Source organism: Lepeophtheirus salmonis, chromosome 5, assembly GCF_016086655.4.
Source record: "Lepeophtheirus salmonis chromosome 5, UVic_Lsal_1.4, whole genome shotgun sequence".
Classification (NCBI taxonomy): domain Eukaryota; kingdom Metazoa; phylum Arthropoda; class Copepoda; order Siphonostomatoida; family Caligidae; genus Lepeophtheirus; species Lepeophtheirus salmonis.
In genome coordinates, this window is record NC_052135.2 from 16,913,303 (window position 1) to 16,935,673 (window position 22,371).

The 22,371-nt window shown below is 29.5% G+C and overlaps 1 protein-coding gene across 1 annotated transcript; it reads left to right on the forward strand.

Annotated features, from left to right (window-relative positions):
• Positions 1–19,771: 19,771 nt before the first annotated feature.
• LOC121118694 (uncharacterized) lies at positions 19,772–21,804 on the forward strand. Its single transcript, XM_040713280.2, has 2 exons — positions 19,772–20,514; positions 20,570–21,804. The coding sequence occupies exons 1-2, from the start codon at positions 19,883–19,885 to the stop codon at positions 21,660–21,662; spliced, it is 1,725 nt and encodes a 574-aa protein (XP_040569214.1). The 5' UTR covers positions 19,772–19,882; the 3' UTR covers positions 21,663–21,804.
• The last annotated feature ends 567 nt before the right edge of the window (positions 21,805–22,371 follow it).

Sequence of the window (22,371 nt, forward strand, 5' to 3'; positions counted from 1 at the left end):
TCAACGTTTCGGATAAGTAATGTATTTTTCTTTAGAATGAACCAGAAAACATAAACTTCTAATAAAAACCATAGTTCATAGTATCTTAATCATAATTACGCTCTAAAAAATTATAGTAATTTTAAAACAAAAATACATATCCCTCATCATCAACGAAGTGTACTAATTTCTATATTTTTGAACGAGGTTACGTGAATTCTGAACATAAATCATATACATAGTTTTTTTTTTATATTTAAATTCAACCATCGTGGCTCCTCTTTTCTTTTTAGTCTCTTAAGTTTGTAAGAGTGAAAGTATCATAATAAATTTTATTTTGGAATCACGAAAATTATTTCTCCCCCAAACAAAACACATCATAAATCACAGAACCTCTCCTTTTTGAAAGGGAGAGTGGTTGAGGTTTGAAGATTATAATATGCAAAGGTTTTAGAATTAAATTGTCCATACACGTATACACCCATGATAGGTGTCATTATTCACAATAACTTTGCATCTATTTTCAATTAATGTAGATATTTGAATTTCAAATCGCCCAATTTCTGGAACATTAAGTTCATTCTTAAAGTAGGCTATCACATTTATCATAAAGTTATACGTATATGTGTATATATAATATATTTCTAAGAACTGTGCATATGATAATCTTCCAACTTAAACAACTCACCCTTTCAAATAAAGAGGTTTTGTGGTGTAATATATGTCTTGCTTGTAGGAATAAAATACCATGAAAAATTATATTTTTTGGAACCACAAAAATGACTAACGGGGAATTTCTCTCCTAGCAACAAGACACATTTTAAATCACATAACCTTTTTATTTTGACAGAGAGAGTAGTAGAAAATAAGATGCTTGTTCACGGATGACAATGAATTGTAATGTAAATCATGTCAGTTTTTCGCCTATGCTGTTTCTTTTGGAATTGATAATCTGAAGAATGAATTTTCTTTTCCGTAGTAGTTGTCATTATCATTTGATTTCTGAGTATTGAACTTCCTTTCCTAAATATATTCAAAAGCTGATTGAACATTCGTGTGTACCCATAAAAGACGCAGAGTAACCTTGAAGATTTGTTGCCAAGTTATGATTGTAAATTCTTGTTAGACTCGGAGAAGAAATAGGAGCCGACAATGGAGTAATTCTTGCAAATGATCTTGTGTATTTCCTTCTCCATATTCATAACAGATTGAAGCAAATCGCATCCAAAACGTTCTACGAAGTGTCAGGGTTACCATGTTGATTTTCGGGGTTTTTTTTTAAGATGCCCATTATACAAACAATTCTCATCGCTATAGATGTGGTAACCCACCTTGAGTAATTAAATTGAAAGATTTTTTCACTCTACAATATTAATTAGCTAAGTTTGTTACTTCTTGTAAGATTCGCTGAATTGAAATCGATCGATTTTTATAGTGTTTTTTATTAAATATTTGATAAGTGAACTTTACAATTTTTTTATTGTTAAAATGATATTTGCATCCTGTCAACATACAAAAGTAAAAATGATTTCTTTCAAAATTGACTGCGTGTTATATGTGTTTATTTGACAAATTATTGTCAATTTCTTTATACCAATTGCAATTTTTGACCTTTTTGAAGTTCCGCAAATTGCATTGAAAGTAGTAAAAAGTGATTGTCACAATAAATTTTTTATGAATTTCTAATGAAAATTCCAAATTTTTAAAACTGTGGCGAACAGTCACTATTCACAGCCCAATGAATGTGAATTTCAACTTGAATGTGTTTTTAATCCTGGTGTGTTTTATATAACTATGTTAGTAAATAATAGGGGAGACTGTAGATTGTTGCAAGACGGAACGTTTATAACAGCCCCTTATTCTCGAGTATAAAAAAAGCTATAGGCACAAAATTTACATTATCACTTTAGTTTATAACATAATGAACTTAGCGTTAACATGATTAACAGCATAAATATTGCCCTTTGGCATATTGTCAACAGGAAAATTGTCATCAATGGAAAATTGCCATCTGAAGATAATTGCTCACAATTAAAGAATATATATGTAGTTATTCATTTACCAAACTGTTGTATTTACAAATAAAACATACCCATTTAAGGATCTGTTGATCGTTTTGTCATCTATAAGAAAACAGTTGAGGATAGCGGCCGTCGAAGCTGCCAGTGTAAACACATATTCAAGGGCGGTCGCAGATCGCTCCCCCCCCACAAAAATAAAGGATTTTTGCTTTTCACAAGAAAACTTAATATTTGAATTTTTTTTTATAACAAAATTAATTTTTGGAAATTTTTTAAAAAATATTTTTGTATGAGAATAAATATGAATTTTTGAATTTTTTTTTCCACACAACTGAAATTTTTGTGAACAACTCGTGATTTCTAAATTCTTTTACCAAAAAAATTAAAATTATAAATTTAACTTTTGATATTTTTTTTCCAAAAAAATTATTTTTTATGAATAGCTTTGGATGTTTGGAATTTTTGAAAATATTGAAAAACCAAGCCCTTTCCCAAAATATAAACCTGCGGACTTTCGTAGTATTGATTAATCGAGATTTTTAAACTACTTATAACTTTAAGTTATCCTACTCAAATCCCGTGTGCCTAGGCAGCAATTTGGGAAATGAGTAGGATTATTTCATTGTTGACAATCTGTATAAGGGGAAACTATCAACGGATCTTCATATGGGTCAGACCCAAGTCTGTAGTGCGTGAATTTGATATTTAATATTTATTTAGAATTTATCTTTTTTATTATTTTCTAATTTCTTATTTTTTCGTATTAAAGGAAGAGTAAGTCTTTTTTTTTATTTCTTTCGTTCAATATTGAAGGATATTGACGAAATAAAAATGTTTAAGTATGAAATAATAATTAATATGCTTCCTGGCACTACATGTGTAGATGCAACAGATCGGTAAAAGAGTCACTATCAATATAAAATAATTAATCTCAATTTTACGGAGTAGGCAATTTTCCGTAGAGCAAGCGTATATTTTTCTTATTTTTTTATATGTATACACCTCGCATTAAGTGTCTTTGTTAGCTAAAACATGGTCTCAAAGAGAGTTATGGGAGTATATTTCTGTTGTATAAATCTTATTATATTATATTATTACATTCAAAGTAATACATGCGACATCTTAAACATACTAGTTATTTAATACTCAAAAAATATTATCACTCTGTTATTCCTAATTCAAACTTTTTAAACTGTTGCAACCATTTTAGCTACAGGGAACATGAAAATTATAATTAAACTCAATTGACAGAATCATAATTACTAAATTAAATATTAATTTAATAAAAATTGTTCAACAATAAAAAATAATATTTACTCGAGTTCATTTCCATTTCGAGAAACTAAAATCCAAATGGATTTTCAAGGTTCCTTTAATATACTTTTTAGGATTTAGGGGTTGAGCAATGTGTATTTTCTTAACTTAAATACTTACTAGAATCTGGTGTTTGAGGAATGTCTGAGAACCAAGGAGGTTCCTTGTCAAATAAAATTTTAGAAACTCTGCAATAAAATGTAGTATCTCCGCCCATCCCTTAGATTAAAAATTATTAAATTGGAAATTTAATAATTTTCTTGATTATTGCTCAAGACTGTTTTCGTGTTGACACACAACATGCTTTTCTAGTAAAGCACGAATATTTGTCATTTGTGATCATATATGTAATAAATCATGTCTTAAATACGCGTATATATCTACGTACATACCTACCTACATAAAAAGACAGTGATGGATATGCTTCTACACTCATTTTATCTGCATAGTATATTATTTTTTCAATTATAAAACCCTAAATAAGTATACAATACGAACTGAGTATATTATGTCTACGTGTAAAGATCAATAATTATTCAATTCATTTGTAAGTAATAGTGTTGAGACTGGAATTTGACTGATTTTTAATTATTCGTTATCAATATTTTGGTCAAGACCGCGGATGACACAGTGGAAAGAAATTTATTGGTTTCAAATCATGAATAGATTATTTTCGGTATTATGTATGGCACCAATTTTGTTTCTATAGATCATCCGTTGTAGAAGTTTACATTTATTTGATACATCAAACAGTATAGGAATGGGGTAAAACGCTAAATCCACGCTTTGGTACGAACTGCAGTACACCCTTTACGGAATGTGGTTCGGTCAAATATTTTGTAAAATATTTTTTTAGAATGAATGTAGTTTTTCAAGTTTTTTTGATATTTTATTCTTTAATAATGTATTTTCTGTACAAATAAACTTAATTTCTATAAAAAAAGAAGCAAAATTGGTATAAAATATTAACTGGTTTTAAAGTATAATTATTTATGAAATTATTTTTTTTTTAAAGATGAGCTTGGCAATATTTTCAGGTAATAAAAAAGACCGATTAGCAGTCACAATATTGCCAGCTGTAGAAAGAATGATTTTGCTTCAATCTGATGTACCAGTAGTTGCCAGGTATAGACAAGCTAACTTGGAAACTGTGGAAAATATATTTAAATTATCCCTGGATTGTCATAAATTTGATCAATTTGTAAACCATTATTATTTTTTTATATAAACAAATCTATAAATATTTTTTATATAAAAGGATTCTTATGTATTAAAATCTTATCTCACCATCTAAATCTATTAATATTTAAAAAATAACCAAAATTTTATAACATCAAAATATTTGATATGTGATCATGTATATACGTACTTTAGCAAAAGTAAAAACTTACTAAACTGTGGTACAATCCCGTACTTTACCAGCCTTAAAACAGTATATAAATATTAAGAACAGAAAGAAAATAAAAAAGAGTACTTTGTATCATGTCATTGTATCACAATTTGATAAAAATACAAATCAACAATTCATCAATAAAATTGCTCTACACCGATCTAGAGCGATCTAGATCTTTTTATCCTTTCAGTACCGACACAAAAGTTACACACAATTTGACATCATATTATTCATTAATGTGACAACTATTACTCCTGAAATTCAGTTAAAATTTATCATTGGCTCTTTTATGTTCGATCGAAAATAAAAGAAAAAGACCATGTAGAATTGAAATAAGAACATTATTCATTCTTTTTTCAATGTATTTTGACTAAACATTACACTTTTTTTATTTCCAATTAATTTCTCCTTTTGATTTTAAATGATAAACTCAAAATTAATAGTAAGGGGTGCTTGCACGTATAACTGTATATCCAAAGTATGATTTGATATAATATTAAATAAAATAACTTTTTCTATATTACTGACAGCCTCTTTAGTTAGCTTAACTTTTGGTATTAGATATATTTTTCTTCCGAAAATATAAATATATATTATAAATAAAGAGACTTAGAAACAAAATATAAGTATTTTTTCTATATCTTAATACAATTCCTAATAGTACAATAAGAAATATTAGTAAAGTATGACTAAAAGCATTATGCGTATTCGGCTTAATATTTTCAACATGTAAAACTTGTAGTAGTAAAGAAAATCACTAAAATATTAGTTTAATTTAGCAATACATATCTATTATTTATTAAATTATATCATCTTTATGCATATTATTAATGAAAAAATAATTATTTATTTATTTTTACTACACCTATTTGAAAATCCAATACCGACTGAAACTCTATATATTAATATTAACTTCAATATCCTTTAGTAATGGAACGATTCTAAAAACAAGTGACAACCCTGATTCCTATTATTTAATATTTGTAATAATAGTTCAAAAATACCATTTGGCTATCAGAGCTATTAAATTTTCTAGTAAAAAGGAAAAATTGCTTAACTTCTGTGTTGGGGGGGGCTCTATTTTTTATTTATTTTATAACATAGAAATATTGTAATAAATATTTAAATACTAGTAATAAATAAGAATTGAATCGTGAATAAAACATTATTTTCCCTATACGAGAAAAAAAACGATTATCCAATTCTAATAAATCGTCCTATCACTAATTTCCATACGCTTCATTTTTAATAAAGCTTCTTTGATTTTCTTTTCTGTGTTTGGTAGTGAAAGGGTTATATAACCAAATTAGTTGGGTCCATCAAAAATTATAACTGTCTCAGACCGCTCTAAGTTTTCCAGACCAAAAGCTAACACTACTAAGAATCTATTATTAAAGTCGTTTTTACATCACAAAAGACATTTATTTTGCCTATGTACCTCTATGTGACTTGAGTTACTTTAACATGTAATGATAAAAATAATAAAAATCCGGGGGAAGTTTAAGCATCCCTAATTATAGGATCTTACCTATACATACATTGAAGGGAATCTTTTTTTTATAAGTATGTACCTATCTATAAAGCTACATATAACACTTTTAATCTTGGTCGTCTCATTACTCTTTACCTTTTAGACAATGAAAAGGTTAATTAGGGCTTTGCAAAATTATACACGTACGTATTATGTGTATATTTAGTATGTAGAGTTGAATGAAACAGAGTTGCGAGAAGGAGGGGGGTATTATCTTTCTTAATAGACCCTTAAGAAAATATTCTATTAGAATAAACATAAAAGAAAAGTACCTTCATAAAAACTAAGGCAAAAAAATATTCGGATTATAATTTAGTCAAATCTCCTTTGAATATGTTTTTTATTATTTTAAATAACACCATTATTTTGAAATTTTCGGCAACAAAAAAACATTTATTTTTTGCCAAAAGGATGATAGAGTTTGAATAGAAAATATGAATTTAAATGGCCTCTAAAAAGGATGAATTTTCCTCAAAAAAATTATTATGGATTATTTTTGCAATTATTTAATACCTTATTAAACCTTTGGAAGTTTGACAAGTTTATTACATCTTAAGAAATATATAGATTATATTCGAAAGATTATACAAGAGCCAAACAAAGTCTCATAAATCAATGAAAGCTCTAAACTAAATTCATATGTTATCTTTGGTCAGAAATAATGACAGAATAAGAGGTTCTGGAATGCTGAGCAGCTACTGTTGAGGCATGTCAGTTAAAGCAAAGTTCACTGGCTTTGAATAAATTTTATTACAAGATTCAAGATATTGAAATAAAGCTAAATTTAAGGAGTTATAGTAATTTTTTGGAAAAACGATATTTAGCTTTAATAAAAAAACCCAAAATGTGACATCTGTCCCCGACTTCCTCTACCTACATTTTTGATGATTAATTGTTCACATAATAAGATTAATATATTGTCGATGAATAAAGTACATATATATATGTCAACAACAAAAATTATGTCGTGCTCATAATATCCAAGTAAATGCGTCTCTTAGGTATATGAATATCTAATGTATATTAACTCCTCGTTGAATAAATTCCGAATGGCTTTTTGATATACAGTGCTACATATATATATACATACATAATATTTGTAATAAGATTAGACATGAATATATTTATTCTGATGATTCTAACTGACATGAATTCTTTTTTTTTTACTTTGTACTTTCTTATGTAAGTAGCTATTACCAAAGTGTGTAAAGATATGCGTGAAAAACTTTCTTGTGTGTGTGTATGTATATTTGATATTAAATTTACAATTTGAATGAGCATCTAAAAATAAATACAGCAGCTCATAAACTTATTTTTCACAATACATTTTTCAGGTATGGTATGATATGGTTGTACGTGTTGAATTGAGCAAATATTTTCTCTGTATTAAAAAATGGGGAATGTCGTAATTTTAATATCGTTCCTAGGTACATACGTAGAGGTGTTTATACAAATAGTGCTAGGTTTCGATCTGGAAATCCTAGACGTGTAAAAGACGGTTATATTTATAATTTTTATATTCGGTCCAACTTTGGTAAGTACCAGTTATGTATTTAATTCAAGTCTACAAAATAAATTTGAGGTAAAAAATAACATAAGAGGTTCAGAGATATTTTTTTTCTCTACTGGGTGAATCGTGAGGAGTATGTGAAAAAAAGAATTCTTCTCCAAACCAATGGATAATTATTACTTGATCTTATTTTAGGAACTAAAATTTTGATTTAAAATTTTAATTTTGGTCAAAGTTTAAGTTTCAGTCCGCCGTAAAACAAATATTAGTCTTAAAAAAGTATCTCCAACTTTTTGAGTCTACGTTTTAATTTCGTAAAAAATGGTTCAAAAAATTAATTTATATACTTTTTAATCCCAATATATATTTAAATAAGTATATTTTCATAATGAATTGATTCCAGGCTAGTTTTTTTAGAGGGGTTCAAGTTTCAGAAGAACCCATCAAATTTTTACTATTTAATAAATCAATTTATATAAATATTAAAAAAAAGAAAAATGAATTAAACTTCCATTTTAATAGCTTAAATTGTCTTAACTTTTATTCACGTTTAGAATCTTCTCAGTGAAAATATGAATGAATTTGTAAAAATCAATTTTATTATAATTCAATTTGTATGTGTTTATGTGTATTTTATTATCTATATGAACTTATTTTGTTATTTATTGATAATGATTATTCTCGCCCGTTTTGGTAGAGAATAAATAACAATATAAAAAAGTAAAAGAAAAGTATTTCTATTAAAGAGTTGTTAAGTTTTGGGGCTAAAACCCTCGTCCCAATTAATGAAAGCTAGCAACTTCCATAATCAAAAGGTTAATTAGCTTAAAAAATATTTTGAATAATACAGATTAAGCCTCAACTTTTAACCCAAGTATTAAATAATAAAAAAACATGATATAAATCAATTACATAATATTTATATAGAAAAAAAAATCTGCTGTGACTAAAGTATAGTAATTGTACAAGTGCACTAAAAGTAGTTTTTGCTTCAAGTAGCCGTCACTTAAGGAATAAGACCAAATTGGAAACCAAATTCGGTCTTGGATCGAGTCTCAACACTCGTAAATAGGTTCAAGTACCTATTAAAGATTACAATGGAGTTAATAGACTAAATCCAATTTTTACTTAAAACATCTCCCACCCTGATCAAAAAATGTCTAAACACTTCTTTCCTAATTACATATTATCTAAACCCCTCATTTTATTAAAGCATGGAATTATACGTCACATAACATTATTCTATCATCCTAATCGATTATATGTGTAGTCGTTGTATAGAGGGTATCAAAAACTAATTAATCCTCTTCATAGTAAAACAAATGATTGACAGATAATAAAAAAATATTTTTTTTGACAGTACTCCACCAACAATTACTCTGTGATCGAAAAGACATTAAGTGTGTGGGTCGAGAAAGATAATTATTTGAGTCTGCCTACTTTTTTTATATGAAAATATAAAAGGTTACTTTTTATATCCATAAAAACTAAACAATAAACTAGTGATTTTTAACTTTTTTTATTATTATTAATCGTTTAGTTCATTAGTATAGGGGATTCTTTTTGGACAAAATGAGTGGATGAAATTATGTTTTTGGGCATGATTTGTAATTATATTTAACTATAAAAAATTGACTGTATTCATTTTGTTGAAACAAAAATAAAGCTTAAGCTGTTATTTGTACAGAACCATTGTACAAGTTACGATTTATAAGCCTCATAAAGTCTTATTTAATCATAACTACAGTTATTTTATATTTGAGCTATAATTAGGGTATGAATCCATTTAAAAAAAAAACATCTATATCTAGAAGATGGATAAGTACATATACAAACGACAAATGAACAATACTAAACGCAAGATGACACCACTATCCTAGGGCATATAAACACATTGTCAATAAGTAAACATAGTTACAAGCCTTTATTAGAGTTTTCCTTCTCTGAGTGTAAGTAAAGTCGTAGCTCAGACTATCCTGCAATGGCTCTGAAGCAAAAATATATATGATATTTTATTTCCATCGCCACCAAATAAAAAAAAATACAAATATTTAATTAATTAGTGCATGGTTAAAGAAAATTATATGAAAAAAAGCGCTTATTGTACCACATAAGTAATTTATTTGAATAGATCAATTAAACCTTATTTATAGTATCAGTATGTACGGGGGGGAGGACTCTAAAATTAGAATCCTCTTCGAAGGTGCCTAGCCTCAGTTCTAAAAATAGTCTTACAATTTTGTACTTGGCGCCATTGGAAAGAGCTGATAAAAGCTACAAATTGATTTTTGTTTTATTTTTGCACAATCAAAAATGATCGAGTAACAAGCAAATAGCAGAGGGAGTGCGATCCTAAGGAGAACTCGGTCATTGTTAATGTATTCCTGACCACTGTATATAACACCCGGAAGGCGATGAACAACTCCGACACTATCTCCAGGAAGCATGGAAGCTGAGGTCATAACAGAAATAGGAGTGCCGGGTTCGTGGCATGGTGAATAATGATAATTGAGTAAGTCAGCACAGACGTATAATACAAGGTCCTCAGGTACCATTTCTTGTCATGGTTGAAGAGCATGTTCCCAAGGGACAACTATGTGTTTACCCAAGGCAGCGCCCCTGGAAACACCTTCAAGAAGTTGCAGCATTTCTGCAGGGAGAACATGGTTGCCTTCTGGCTAGCAGACTTCTGTCCTTCGTCTTCACCCGACGTAAAACCCTTGGACTTTGCTGTTTAGAGTGTCTTGAAGGGAAAGTTGAACTAGACTTATTGCCTGAATTGGCTATGCCCTTAAGGCCCTGATTACGAGGAGTGGAATAACTTGTCCTCAGACTTTATCAAGACCAGCTGTGGTTCTGTTCGTGGCTATATTGGAACTATCATTGAAAATGAAGGAGGAAATATTGAATAAAAAAGTGTAGAAAAGTGTTGAACAACAACTTTTTGCTTCAAAAGTTTGCGATAACAATGGCACGAAATAGTAATATGTAGAAGTGAAAACGGTTTTTAAAATTTTCTAATTTTTGAGTTCTTACCCTGTATTTAAAAATACTAGAATATGGGATAGTGTAAATTATCTCAAAATATTTATATTGAAATGAGAGCTTTTTAAAAATAACTCTGAGCGCAAAAGACAAAATGACTGCAATTCTAAGCTCATATGGTTGTTATTCTGAGACCATATTGTTTAAACTCCAAGTCCTCAAAATATTAAGGCCAGATCTTGTTAAATATTACGATGTGAAATTGTTATTTTTATCAACAAAGTTAAAAAAAAACACATCCTGAATATATTGACTATCTAATACAGTTCAAAATCATCATCACAATCAAGTGCTTGTGTATTTATTTTTCATATAAAATGTTTTTTATCATTTTTGGGTTGGAACTTGTAAACAGGAAAAATAATACCTTAAAACTGTTAAAATAATAATAAGAAATTAGAAATATTGTCTCTTCAGTAAGAAATATAATTGTTCATCAATTTTCTACCCCTAGAATTACCATGTCCTTGTCAAACGGTTATTTGTTTTATGATTTCTTTAAAACTACCAATTGTTACAACAAAAATAATAAAAATACACACTAAGGAGTCGTGATTTCCCCGTTAATCTGGACCTACCACACTTCCCATGATCTTTTTTTTTCTAAGGAATAAACATTCCTTCCTATCAATTTTCTTAAGCCCACTAAGGAAGAAGGAGAAAAAATATTATAAGTCCACATATTTCCTTCAAACTAATAAAGGTCTTGTATTCTTAATGACAACAAGATTTCTTTTTTAATTGCTCTACTTAAAATAGTTTCATGTCTTTAACCCAGTCATTCAGAGGCGCCCTCATGTATAATGGTGGGTATGTGTGTGTCAACAAATAGTTCCCTTCCCCTATTAAAAAAGTAGATGCCCTCCTAAATACTATTTTAAGTAAGGAAATCACTTCGAGTCGATATTTGAAGGTTTTCTTTCAAAAAACCAAAACAATCATTAAGTGTCAGAAATAAAAACCAATTGGAAACAAAGTAACTCATTAAAATATTACATCTAAGAGTTACACTTTAAATAGAAGTAAAATAATCCTTATACACTTAATATTCATCCTATAAAATATTCTTTATTACACCGATTTGAAAGTCATTTCTTATATTTGAAATGCAAAAACTAGGATCCATAATATGTACAGTGTATATTAGGGTGCCTCTTATTGAATAATTAAAAAACATTGGTTTTCTTTGCATTCTCTCACCCTCTTAATCGTTTCTAATAGTAAAAATATAATCGTGAGCCAAAATTCCTAAATGCTGACTACCCTTGTCTCTTAAACTTTTGAATACAATTATAAATGTCTCAACATTTGTACATCTTTTTTTTTTAATATTTTATAACACAAATGAAATGTATGTAGAAGAAACTAAAATTTTACTACTATCGAGAAAAGACGAGTCCAACAAATAATGGTTAATTTTGTAGATAAAGTACTTGAAAATACAAAAAATATTAAATAATCTAATTGTTATTAAGTGGATTAAATATTAAAACTACAAATGCTACTATTGATAGATTATAAAATTCATATAAAGTTCGTATTGTATTTATTGTTATGATAAAATTTGTGAGATACTAAATAATTTTCGGCTAATTTTTCAATATAGAGCAAAATCTTAAGAAGAGAGTCGACCATTAAATATTAATTCAAGTTAAAAAAAAATTGCAGAGCGAAGTTGAAGGGAGCCAAATGGAAAGGTGAGACAAGAAAAAGTAAAAATTGATTTTTAAGGCCCACCCTAAGGTATACAATAGGAAAAAGCAGAGATATATACAATAATATGCAATGATATCCCTCCTTAATTCGACTTAAATGAATCTTTTGTGCATATGAAATTGCAACGAAAATTAAGCCTATTCCTTTATCCCTAGTTATCTTGATAGTCATTTTCATTTATTTTTAAAATAATAGAATTCATTTGAATGCCATTTATTTTCTTAGTACGCAAATCAGTGCCATATTGAGTTAGCCAGTTCGATGTCCAATAATATACATTGCAAATGGACTCTAACTAAATATAAATAATATTTTAAACATAGATGGTCTATCGTCATTTCCTATTTGGGTAAAGCAAAAAAAAAAAAAAGTGACGAATGTGCTAATAAGCTTTAGGTGTATTTCTGGCGGTACGAGAAAAAAATTCCACAACAAGATATCCCTTTATCACTCTTTCTCGTGAAATATATGGAATTTTTGATTAATTTTAAACTAGTTAATTTGATAAGCAAGTGAAATTCATGCATATGGCTGAGATAGTTATAGAATAACTCATGACACCAATAGGGTTCCTAGTTCATAAAAAAATATTTACAAAGCCTTCTGAATTGACACTCCTACAAACTAAACACATTTTTAGTCACACAATCTCTTCATTTTAAAAAGGTGAACGATTATAAAACGAAAAGTTTATAGAAACAAATTGTCTTCACACGTATTACACGTGCTACCCCATATTGACCAAAAAATAAGTCGGGAAAATGTTACCAGAAAATTACTATACGTTACTTTTTGAATAGTCATATCTCTGCTTTATTTTATTCTACATGTCTAAAATATACATTTTAAAAATCCACTTTAAACAAATTGTTAGTATAAATAAATCAAAATTGAACAACTTATTAATGTTTAAGTGAGAATGTAGTTTCATTTAAGAGGATTTTTTTTTTGTGGAAAATATATTAAACTTTACTCACTTTTAACACCCATATCTTAATTTTTTTACACCTTCATATGTACATAAGTATTATCAATTCTTTGAACAAATTAAATAACTTTGTGATATGTGGTTAACCCCTATGAAAGTTTTGGCTTAGAATTACCCCTATGAAAAATACAAAAAAGTTTTTTGTCAAAATAAAAGGATTCATTGTACAAAAAGAAAGAAAGATTACTTTTATCGAATATGTATATTTCATTAACATATGATTGTAAATAATAACGTATATATTGAAATTTCTAGGATGTGTTCAGATAATGAGCAATTTGCTCAACTGATCTAATGACATGTTACGTTCAATATACATAGCAATTATTATATTAGCAATATTCAGTACATATGATGTGTCTACATAAAAACAATCTTCAACAAAAATCAAGAAAAGGGGGAAATCCAATTTTTTTACTACATACAAACCAATAATTCATATAAAATATTTGAGTCAATTATAGCCTAATAGCTTTGTATTCAAATTTTTGCTAAAAATTAAGCTACTTAAGAAATTTAACTATAATTTATACACTTTATTTTATATAAAGTACTTATATTCCTTCCAAATACCATCTAAAAAAAGTTGATTCTTTTATTGTTAATAATGCTACGTTAAGTACATCCAATGAGTTAACAAAAAAATTATCCACAGAAATTTACAAAAATTCGTAGAATATTACCATTGTAACCTCCCCTCAATTTTGAAAATAAAAAAACATTTTTGCTTGATTTTTTGTTGATAGGCGCCACATATGTTACAGCAAATACGGAATATTGTCTTAAACATAATTATTATTATGGAGAGGTATTCAAATATTGCCCCAAACAGTTTCATATTTATCATAGTGTCTAAATAATTATACTGTCAATATTCAAGATATATATTATAATAGAATTTTTTTTGTTGAATGGTCATTCCACAACAAAAGTTCAAGAAGCATCACTACATATCTGTAAATTTACAAATTTTTTTACAAGATATATAGAATGGGGACCCGAAACTTGCAAGTTGCAAGATTTAATTAAAAAACGTTACTTTTATGAAATTGAGAAAAGACAATTCAATACCAATTTGTGATGTATATAAATATCATATATTTATTTTTATATTGTTTATCCAATATGACCTCCTTTACAAGCAATAATAGTCTCAACACTCCAGCAAAGAGATTGGCATCCCTTGAGGATAAAGTCAGTGCCCATGGCAAACCATGCTCTCATGATGTTAGGTCTGAGCAAATCCAAATTTAAAGAAGAGGTGCCTCGAACGTTCTTATCCAAGACTTTCCAAACATCAAAGTCCAGGAGGTTAGGGTAAGTATTGTAAGATGGTGACATGGAGGCCGGCCAAAAGTCAGCCGTATTGTTCATGAACGAGTTTCGGTTTTTCTTAGCTCTATATTGCTGTAAAGGATTTTTTTTGTACTCTGAATATATATATAAGGTAGACATTATCAGAAAAAAATTATTTTTCCTTGCTTTTGTGTTGACAAGCCGCATGTAAAGATAGAATTCATCAAGATGAAATAAAAAAGAATTTAAATGAAAAGTTTGCAAGTTTGTTTTCTAGTTTTCAAGTTGATTCCTAATTTATGTACAGACGAAAGAGATTAAAACAAACATGTTTGTCACATATGTAAACATCATTTCATTAAATTATATAGGTATACACACAATAAAGAAACATTTTCTTGATTCATAAAAACTTTTTTCTCTAAGCTATACATGGATGATGATGATAATATTGTCAAAAAATGTAATTATTCAAATAGATGTAATATAATTTCAACATACATATACGAAATATTATGTAAGCCAGCCATTATCAAAGGGAGCCGTAAGTCTTTTATTCACATACCACTTCTATTATGTGTATAGTATATACATTCTTTTTATTTTTTTGGTTTTTGTATAAACCAAGGCCTTCAAGCTATAACATTAAAATTGGTAAACAATATTAATTTCACGCTATTTGAATTTTTTTTTTTTTTCATAAAAAAACTTTTTACATTTTCCTATATGTATAGCGTTAACACTAAATTTGTTAGTTTTTTCTAGTTTAGATTAAATGAAGTTTGTTACTTTTTAGAATTTGAAAATAAAAAGAGTACGTAGCAGATAAACATACCACGAACGTTGCCTCTGAAAAATAAAAAAATGACTACAAAAAACACACAATATTCCTCACCTTTTAATCTTTTATTTTTCATCTATCTTTACCGGAAACACAATACTCGTGTGAGCATCTTTACGTTCAAAAAATATAAAAGTAACTAATCTTCAAATTTTAGCTACAAAAAAAAAAGGCAAAATAGATTTTATCGCTGTGAAATATGCATGAAGGGGGAAAAGAAGAAAAAAGAAAATAACAACTCTCAAGGTACTAATTGTTATGCATATGTATATATTTTTGGTCAAAAATATGTCTTTCCACATTTTGAGTTGTTTCCCAGTGAAAAAGGTTCATGATTATAAAATCAAAAAGCTAAATATATATACCGTAGATCACGAAGCAATTTGTCGTCTTTGATTTGTGCGCCTCATGTTGTTTATTATGTAGATATTTATATATGTATATTGTATTATGCTCAGATTTTGTATTTAAATCTATGCTAATCCACCAATGTCGGTACGTTAAGAGGCGATTTCGTAAGTAATTTGTCTGATGTGTACTTATTAATTGCATTAAGAAGTAGGATTTTTTTTAAAGGATGAAACTCCCTTTGATATATTGGTTTAGGGATTTTGCTAAACATTGGGGGATCTTTGAGTCAGGAAATAAGGAATATTTTAGTCTCTATGAGTCCTGCATTCTTCCAAGTTATAATAATAAGACTGATTGAGAAAACATTTCAGGTGATAAAAAAATTATACCATGTCGTCACATTTATTCGCTTTTCTTACATTAATAATCGGCAATTTCAACTTGTGAAATGATAATCGACTCTGTGAGTAAAAAAATAAGTTAACCATTTTTTTTTCTTGAGTTGACGTTGAAATTATATTACAGCTTGATATATGTATTCACAGAATAAAAGAATCATTGGTTATAATATCTTGATAAACGAGTATAATTTGTTCCTTGACGGAGTTTGTAAGTCAAAACTATTTATTCCTAAAGGAATAACTAAAAAAATGATGCAATTTGTTTTTGGATTCTGCTCCAACTCTCGACTAGCTCTTTTCTTAGTAGGTTGTGAAGCTTGTATCTCAAGGTATTCGTGTATCTTTGTTTCTAACCTTTTTCATAGGTAATGTTCCCTGCTGCAGAGTGAAATTTTTAATCTACTTCAGCCTTACTATGACGAACTGTCAATTGAAATCCCTTTGTATTCTATATATGTATAGCCATTTACCTATGTGGATGATCTAGGCAGTCTTGGACCCTTTCACACTTTTACAATTCATTCGTGGATACGAGCTTTTTTCTGGAATGCTTGCATTCAAGTTCTCAATTGTTGGAAATGAACGAATTAGATGTAAGGGCCGCTAATCTATTAATTTTTTACTCCTTCCTTTGAATAGATTATAATGATGAGATGCAACTGCCTGTAAAAGGCATTGCCATTCAGCAGAAACTGATTCACAGGTTTGACTAGGATTGATAAACTCTCACTTGAGAAACTAGTTGTCCGGAGCAACATTAAAAAAGCATTAAAAAAAGAATAATACTAAAACATAAAAGTAATTAAATTATGAACGCCATTCAATGATCCCCCTCGCCGTTCTTCGTTCATTGTTTCTTTGTTTAGGCGCTTAAAAATGAACAGAAGGCATGAACGTATATAATTTTCACTCAATACACTTATAAATTTAAGACACTAGGGCCCCAAACCTAAAAAAAATTGAACTGCATGCCAATTTGGTAATACGTAATTTATCACATTGATAGTAATAATCCCGTAAAATAGTATTAAGCTTTGGTTAACAAAGAATTCTCTACTAAAAAGTAACTCTATAATCCAAGGACTCACTGTACAAAGAATATCCAATGTACTAATCAGGGAAATTCAGCATAAAAAATAATTATATGGTCGGAGAACATAAATTGTATCCTTTGAGTCATCACAAGAGAAAGAAGGCGGAAAAAATGAAGAGTACAGAAGGAAAAAAAGGTGATATTTTTAGCGATAGGGAGCTGCTGAGATTTATCATTCATGAAGTTGAAGAAGGTATTAAAATAAAGAAAGAAAAAGATAAGAAAAAGAGTTACTTAGAGTTTTGAATTATTTCTATTTCAATCTCTACTTACTTGTACAAACACAGGGGAATAGAAACTTTTTTTTACCTTATTCCACAAAGAATTATTCTCATAATTGTTCAAAAAAATAAAATAATATAAGCGGTTCATGGAGATGTTTATAAAGCCATGCATTCATCCCAACTCTTCCATCACGTTTAAATCGATTATTATTTTGCATAAATGTACATCTTTTATTAAAAGAGTCGCTTTTGAATTGCGCATTACTCCATTCGTTAAATGGACAGCTATTATCGATTTATCGAACCTCAATAGAATTTATTATGTTGAAGGAACTGCAAATCATTTACATAAGTGTGTGTAAGTATTTTTTCCCCTACATAATATCCTAGATATAAAAAAGTAATGTAAATATAATTTGCAAAAAAATAAGAAAATGGGACGGGTTTGCATAGATAGCTAGTAGTGTTGATACTCGATAGAAGACCGAATTTATTTTTTTTCAATTCGATCTTAAGTTATTTTTTATGGCCGATTGGACTGATATTTTGCTCCAGATGTGTTCTAAGATTGTAAACCAATCGTTTTTAATCACAGGTGACGTTATGACAATTCATCTGTGGAATTGGTCCAAACCGAGTTTTAAATTAGACCTATCCATAACTCATTTTTTTTTAGACTGGTCTAGACCAAACTTCTTCAAAGTATCAAATTAGTTCGGTTCGGTCCACTAAAAATCATAACAATCTCAGACTGGTCTCAGATTTCCTGTCTGCAAAACTAGATACCTAAACCAGGAAAGAATATGTGATCATACATGGAATTATTATTCTCACACTTGAGTGTAGATTACATTTGTATTCTTCAACGAATTACCCTCAATTTCTATCAACAAATTATTCTTATTTACCTTTTAAATTAGCCAAAATTGATTTTCACAATAAAAGAATCAATCATCGTCAAATTATATTTCAAAAACCGAATCATGTTAAATATAAGCATTTTAAATTAAATAAAAGCTTAAACTATAGTAAAAAGTTTTAAGTATCTTTAGTCATCGCAAAATTTGATTAAAAAGTATTTAACCCTTTAGGTCCTGAATTAAAATTTAAATAAAAATATTTTTTTCATAATTATTTATACATGAATATTAAAGTGTTTACTTAATATTTGTATTATTTTTTTTTTTCGTTTGTTTGGAAAAATTTACATCTTTAAAAGTAAAAATTGTAAGTTGGTAATGCCGGTGTGACTAAAAAGTCCCCCGATTTTTTTTTTTTTTTTTGTATTTGTCTTAATCTCAACCGATAATGTGTTTTAGTGACATAAATGGATCTTGTCATAAACGTACATGATTGCTTACAACTACTTACCGTACTAAGAATTTTTTCCATCGTGTAAAATAAAACGGATGTCAAGAGAAACTACCAAAGTTTTTGTTTTTACAGAAAAGTGGTGCGCTTTTTTTGATGCAACACTAACTTGAATCCTAAACAAAACCTTTTCTCTACCAGCCGTGGTCTGTTTCTAAGCTCTACTTCTTTATTTATTCATGATAAATGTTGCTTTTTTTAGAGTATGACAAATTAGTCCCATACGGCCGTAAAGGATAATTGACTCAAATATGTCTATGATATATTGACCTGCATGTATATATCTAGTAAAAAATTGGATTTTTGTTCAAGATTGATATTATGTTGACACACCACATATGAGAATGGATCAGCCTAAGATTTTGAATGTACTGTCTTGTTACAAAAGAAAACATTTACTTTAGTTCGACCCTTTTTATTGGTGTGTAAGTGGGTATGTAGGTATATAATTACATATCCTCAGTAAAAGAGTACAAATACGTCAAGTTAATATAATTATACTTTTTGACCTTGAGGCAGCAAGACGAAAAATAACGACAAATTTAGCTCCATCCCTGAGTGCATTATTTCATTCATCCTCTCTTTATACATTGTTTACTAACATATAAACCTTTCTCATCCTTTTTTTTCTTCTAGACGCTATAAAAGGACGACAGCCTCTCTTTACATCCTCTTCAGGACAATTGTCTGTAGGTTTAGTTTCTCCCCAGAGCTCCATGGATACACACACGTGATTACTCCTCTTCTGTGTCCGTACAAAAAATAAAATGCTCCTTCCTCACCAACGAAAAGGGTCTCAAGGATAATCATGATAAGTCCACTACATATTATCATATTGTCCTGCTTGGTGCTCCTCCTTTTTCAGATAGTTTCCTCACATCACACTTGGTTCTATGGCGACGGGATTCAGCATGGAGAAACTAGTTCTAAGGAATTAGGCATTTTTATAAGCTTTGAGGCCCCTGTCTACACAAATGGGTATTTTATAGGATTTGATGGATGGGATAAGGAGAATGAGGCCTATGGCTATGAAAATATTACTTGGATCGTTCGTGTTGAATTTAAAAGGGAGAGCTATCGTGAAAATAAAATGCTTCGACATCATCGTCGCTTTTGGTTACCAGGAGTGAAGTGGGTTGAATTGAGTGAGCGAACTCTGTACACTCATCGCACAAATCTGAGTCTGGCTCGAAGGAAGACTCAAAGTCATTTGGATATATGGGTTGAGCCCGTATGCTTTTTGAAACACAATGGGATTGCACGGATTTACCGGATATCGAAGACACTCAAGCTGGATGTTGAACATCTACGATGGCTTGCTAAAATCAACTACAAGGAGAATGAAAACTATCACGAGAGAGAATTGATTGAGCTTTCCAAGAAAATGTCACAAGTCAAGGGGATTCAATGCGCCTGGCTGCATCCAAGAGGAGAGCCTGGGTAAGATTTTACATTATCTTATGCGAACTGGGATTGAATTTCACTTTCATTTCAGGGAGAGTTTAATGATCCGATTTTTTAAAGGAGAGATACCACAAAAAGACTTTTTTTCTCCAAAGGGAGGATACCACAACTGGAGCTTCCTCAATAATGAATATCAAGCAATAGGGATTCACTACCTACGAGGATGGAATCGTGCACTCTTGGATTTCGAAACAGGTCTACACTGCCGAGAAAATATGCCACAAATATCAGATCGATATCAAGGTCTCCCTGGAGTTCGTTTTGTGTATACCGACTCCATGAAAGAGTGTCGCTTTGCTTATCAAATCGTTCTTGCCTTTGATAGACGATCCTTGACCGTTGAGCGACTTAGTAGTTATCACCACTGGAATAATTTGAATCATATATATGGAGTAGTACAGGTGTCTTATGAACTTATTGAGGACTATAAGACTGTCCTGGAATTTGAGCCTGGACTCTATACCCATCATCAAATGAAAGCCATTCGAGATGAGTATTTGAAACTTCCAGGGATCCGATTTGGATGGGTCCTTGGCAAAAAAGCAAAGGAAGTTTCAACCATCATCCTCAACTTTAATCCACTCTTTCTTCGCAAACGACTCTCATTGAAGAACTATCGCCATTGGGAGCACCTCAACAAGCGCTATGCTGCCATTATTTCAATACTGGATGAATCCAAGTCACGTGCTTATATTAGATTCCCCGAGGGAAGATTTTCCGATCTAGAGCTGAAGGCCATACTGCGTAAATATCGACAACTACCAGGGATTGTTTCCGTTCGAATGGATAAACAACAAAGGCAAATGCCCTCCTATTGGAGGAAAAAGAAGAAGATGAACGAAACGACCTCTACTAGGGGTCATAGTAGTAACAACACTAGATTGAGTAGTACTCATAAAAATAAGGAATATTTATTGACTCATTCCAAGAAACGAAGGCACAAGAAAAAGAAGAAAAAAAGGAAAAAACCTCAAACTTCAAGCAGAAGAAGCATCAAGAGCTGGCTACGTTTAAGCCATGGAAATGTACGTAGCATTGGTCACAAAGATGACTGGAAGCAAGAAAATAAAATCCTTTTTCAAAACAGGGACGTGAATTGGTCCTCTCGATGCATAATTGAGTAAAAATGCATAGTGCAGTACGACACACATCCACATGTTCTCATTTTTTCACGCCTCAATCATACCTATCATTTTTGGAAATACCTCAAATATCATTCCTTAACATTTTTGCTTCCAAAATCCTTTATTTCATGAAAAAGCAGAAATCCATATCCTTCAAATAACATAAATATATTTTTAGCTAATTGTGTTCAAAATGCAATATTTATCCATTTTCCCCCCATAAATTTTTATATTGTTAAATTGCTTCAAACTTAGCTTCTTCTATTTTTTTCTTTGCCAATATTTCGTATTTCATAACCAGCCATAACATAATAGTTATAATATTACCTGTCATATCAATGCATTATCAACCAAACATTCTATTCTATTTTTCTATTTCAGTTAGAGATTTATTCAAATACATTTATTATATTATTGATATTAAAGATATTATATATAGTTTATTTTCCATTTTATAGAAATATATAATATTTAAAGAATGACCATTTTAATATATATACAATTAAACAGCAAGGCCATATAAAAGTGGGGGAAAATCCTCAAAATATAATCAATACATTCAAATCTTTTTTCTTTCAAGCATTTAATCAAACTAATCTAAGTCCAACCAAATGAGGAATAAAGATTTATATTAGTGTTGGATTCGGTATGGAAATCCTAGATCAGTATGATAAGGTAATAATTTTTGGATCCAAACGTGGATAAATAA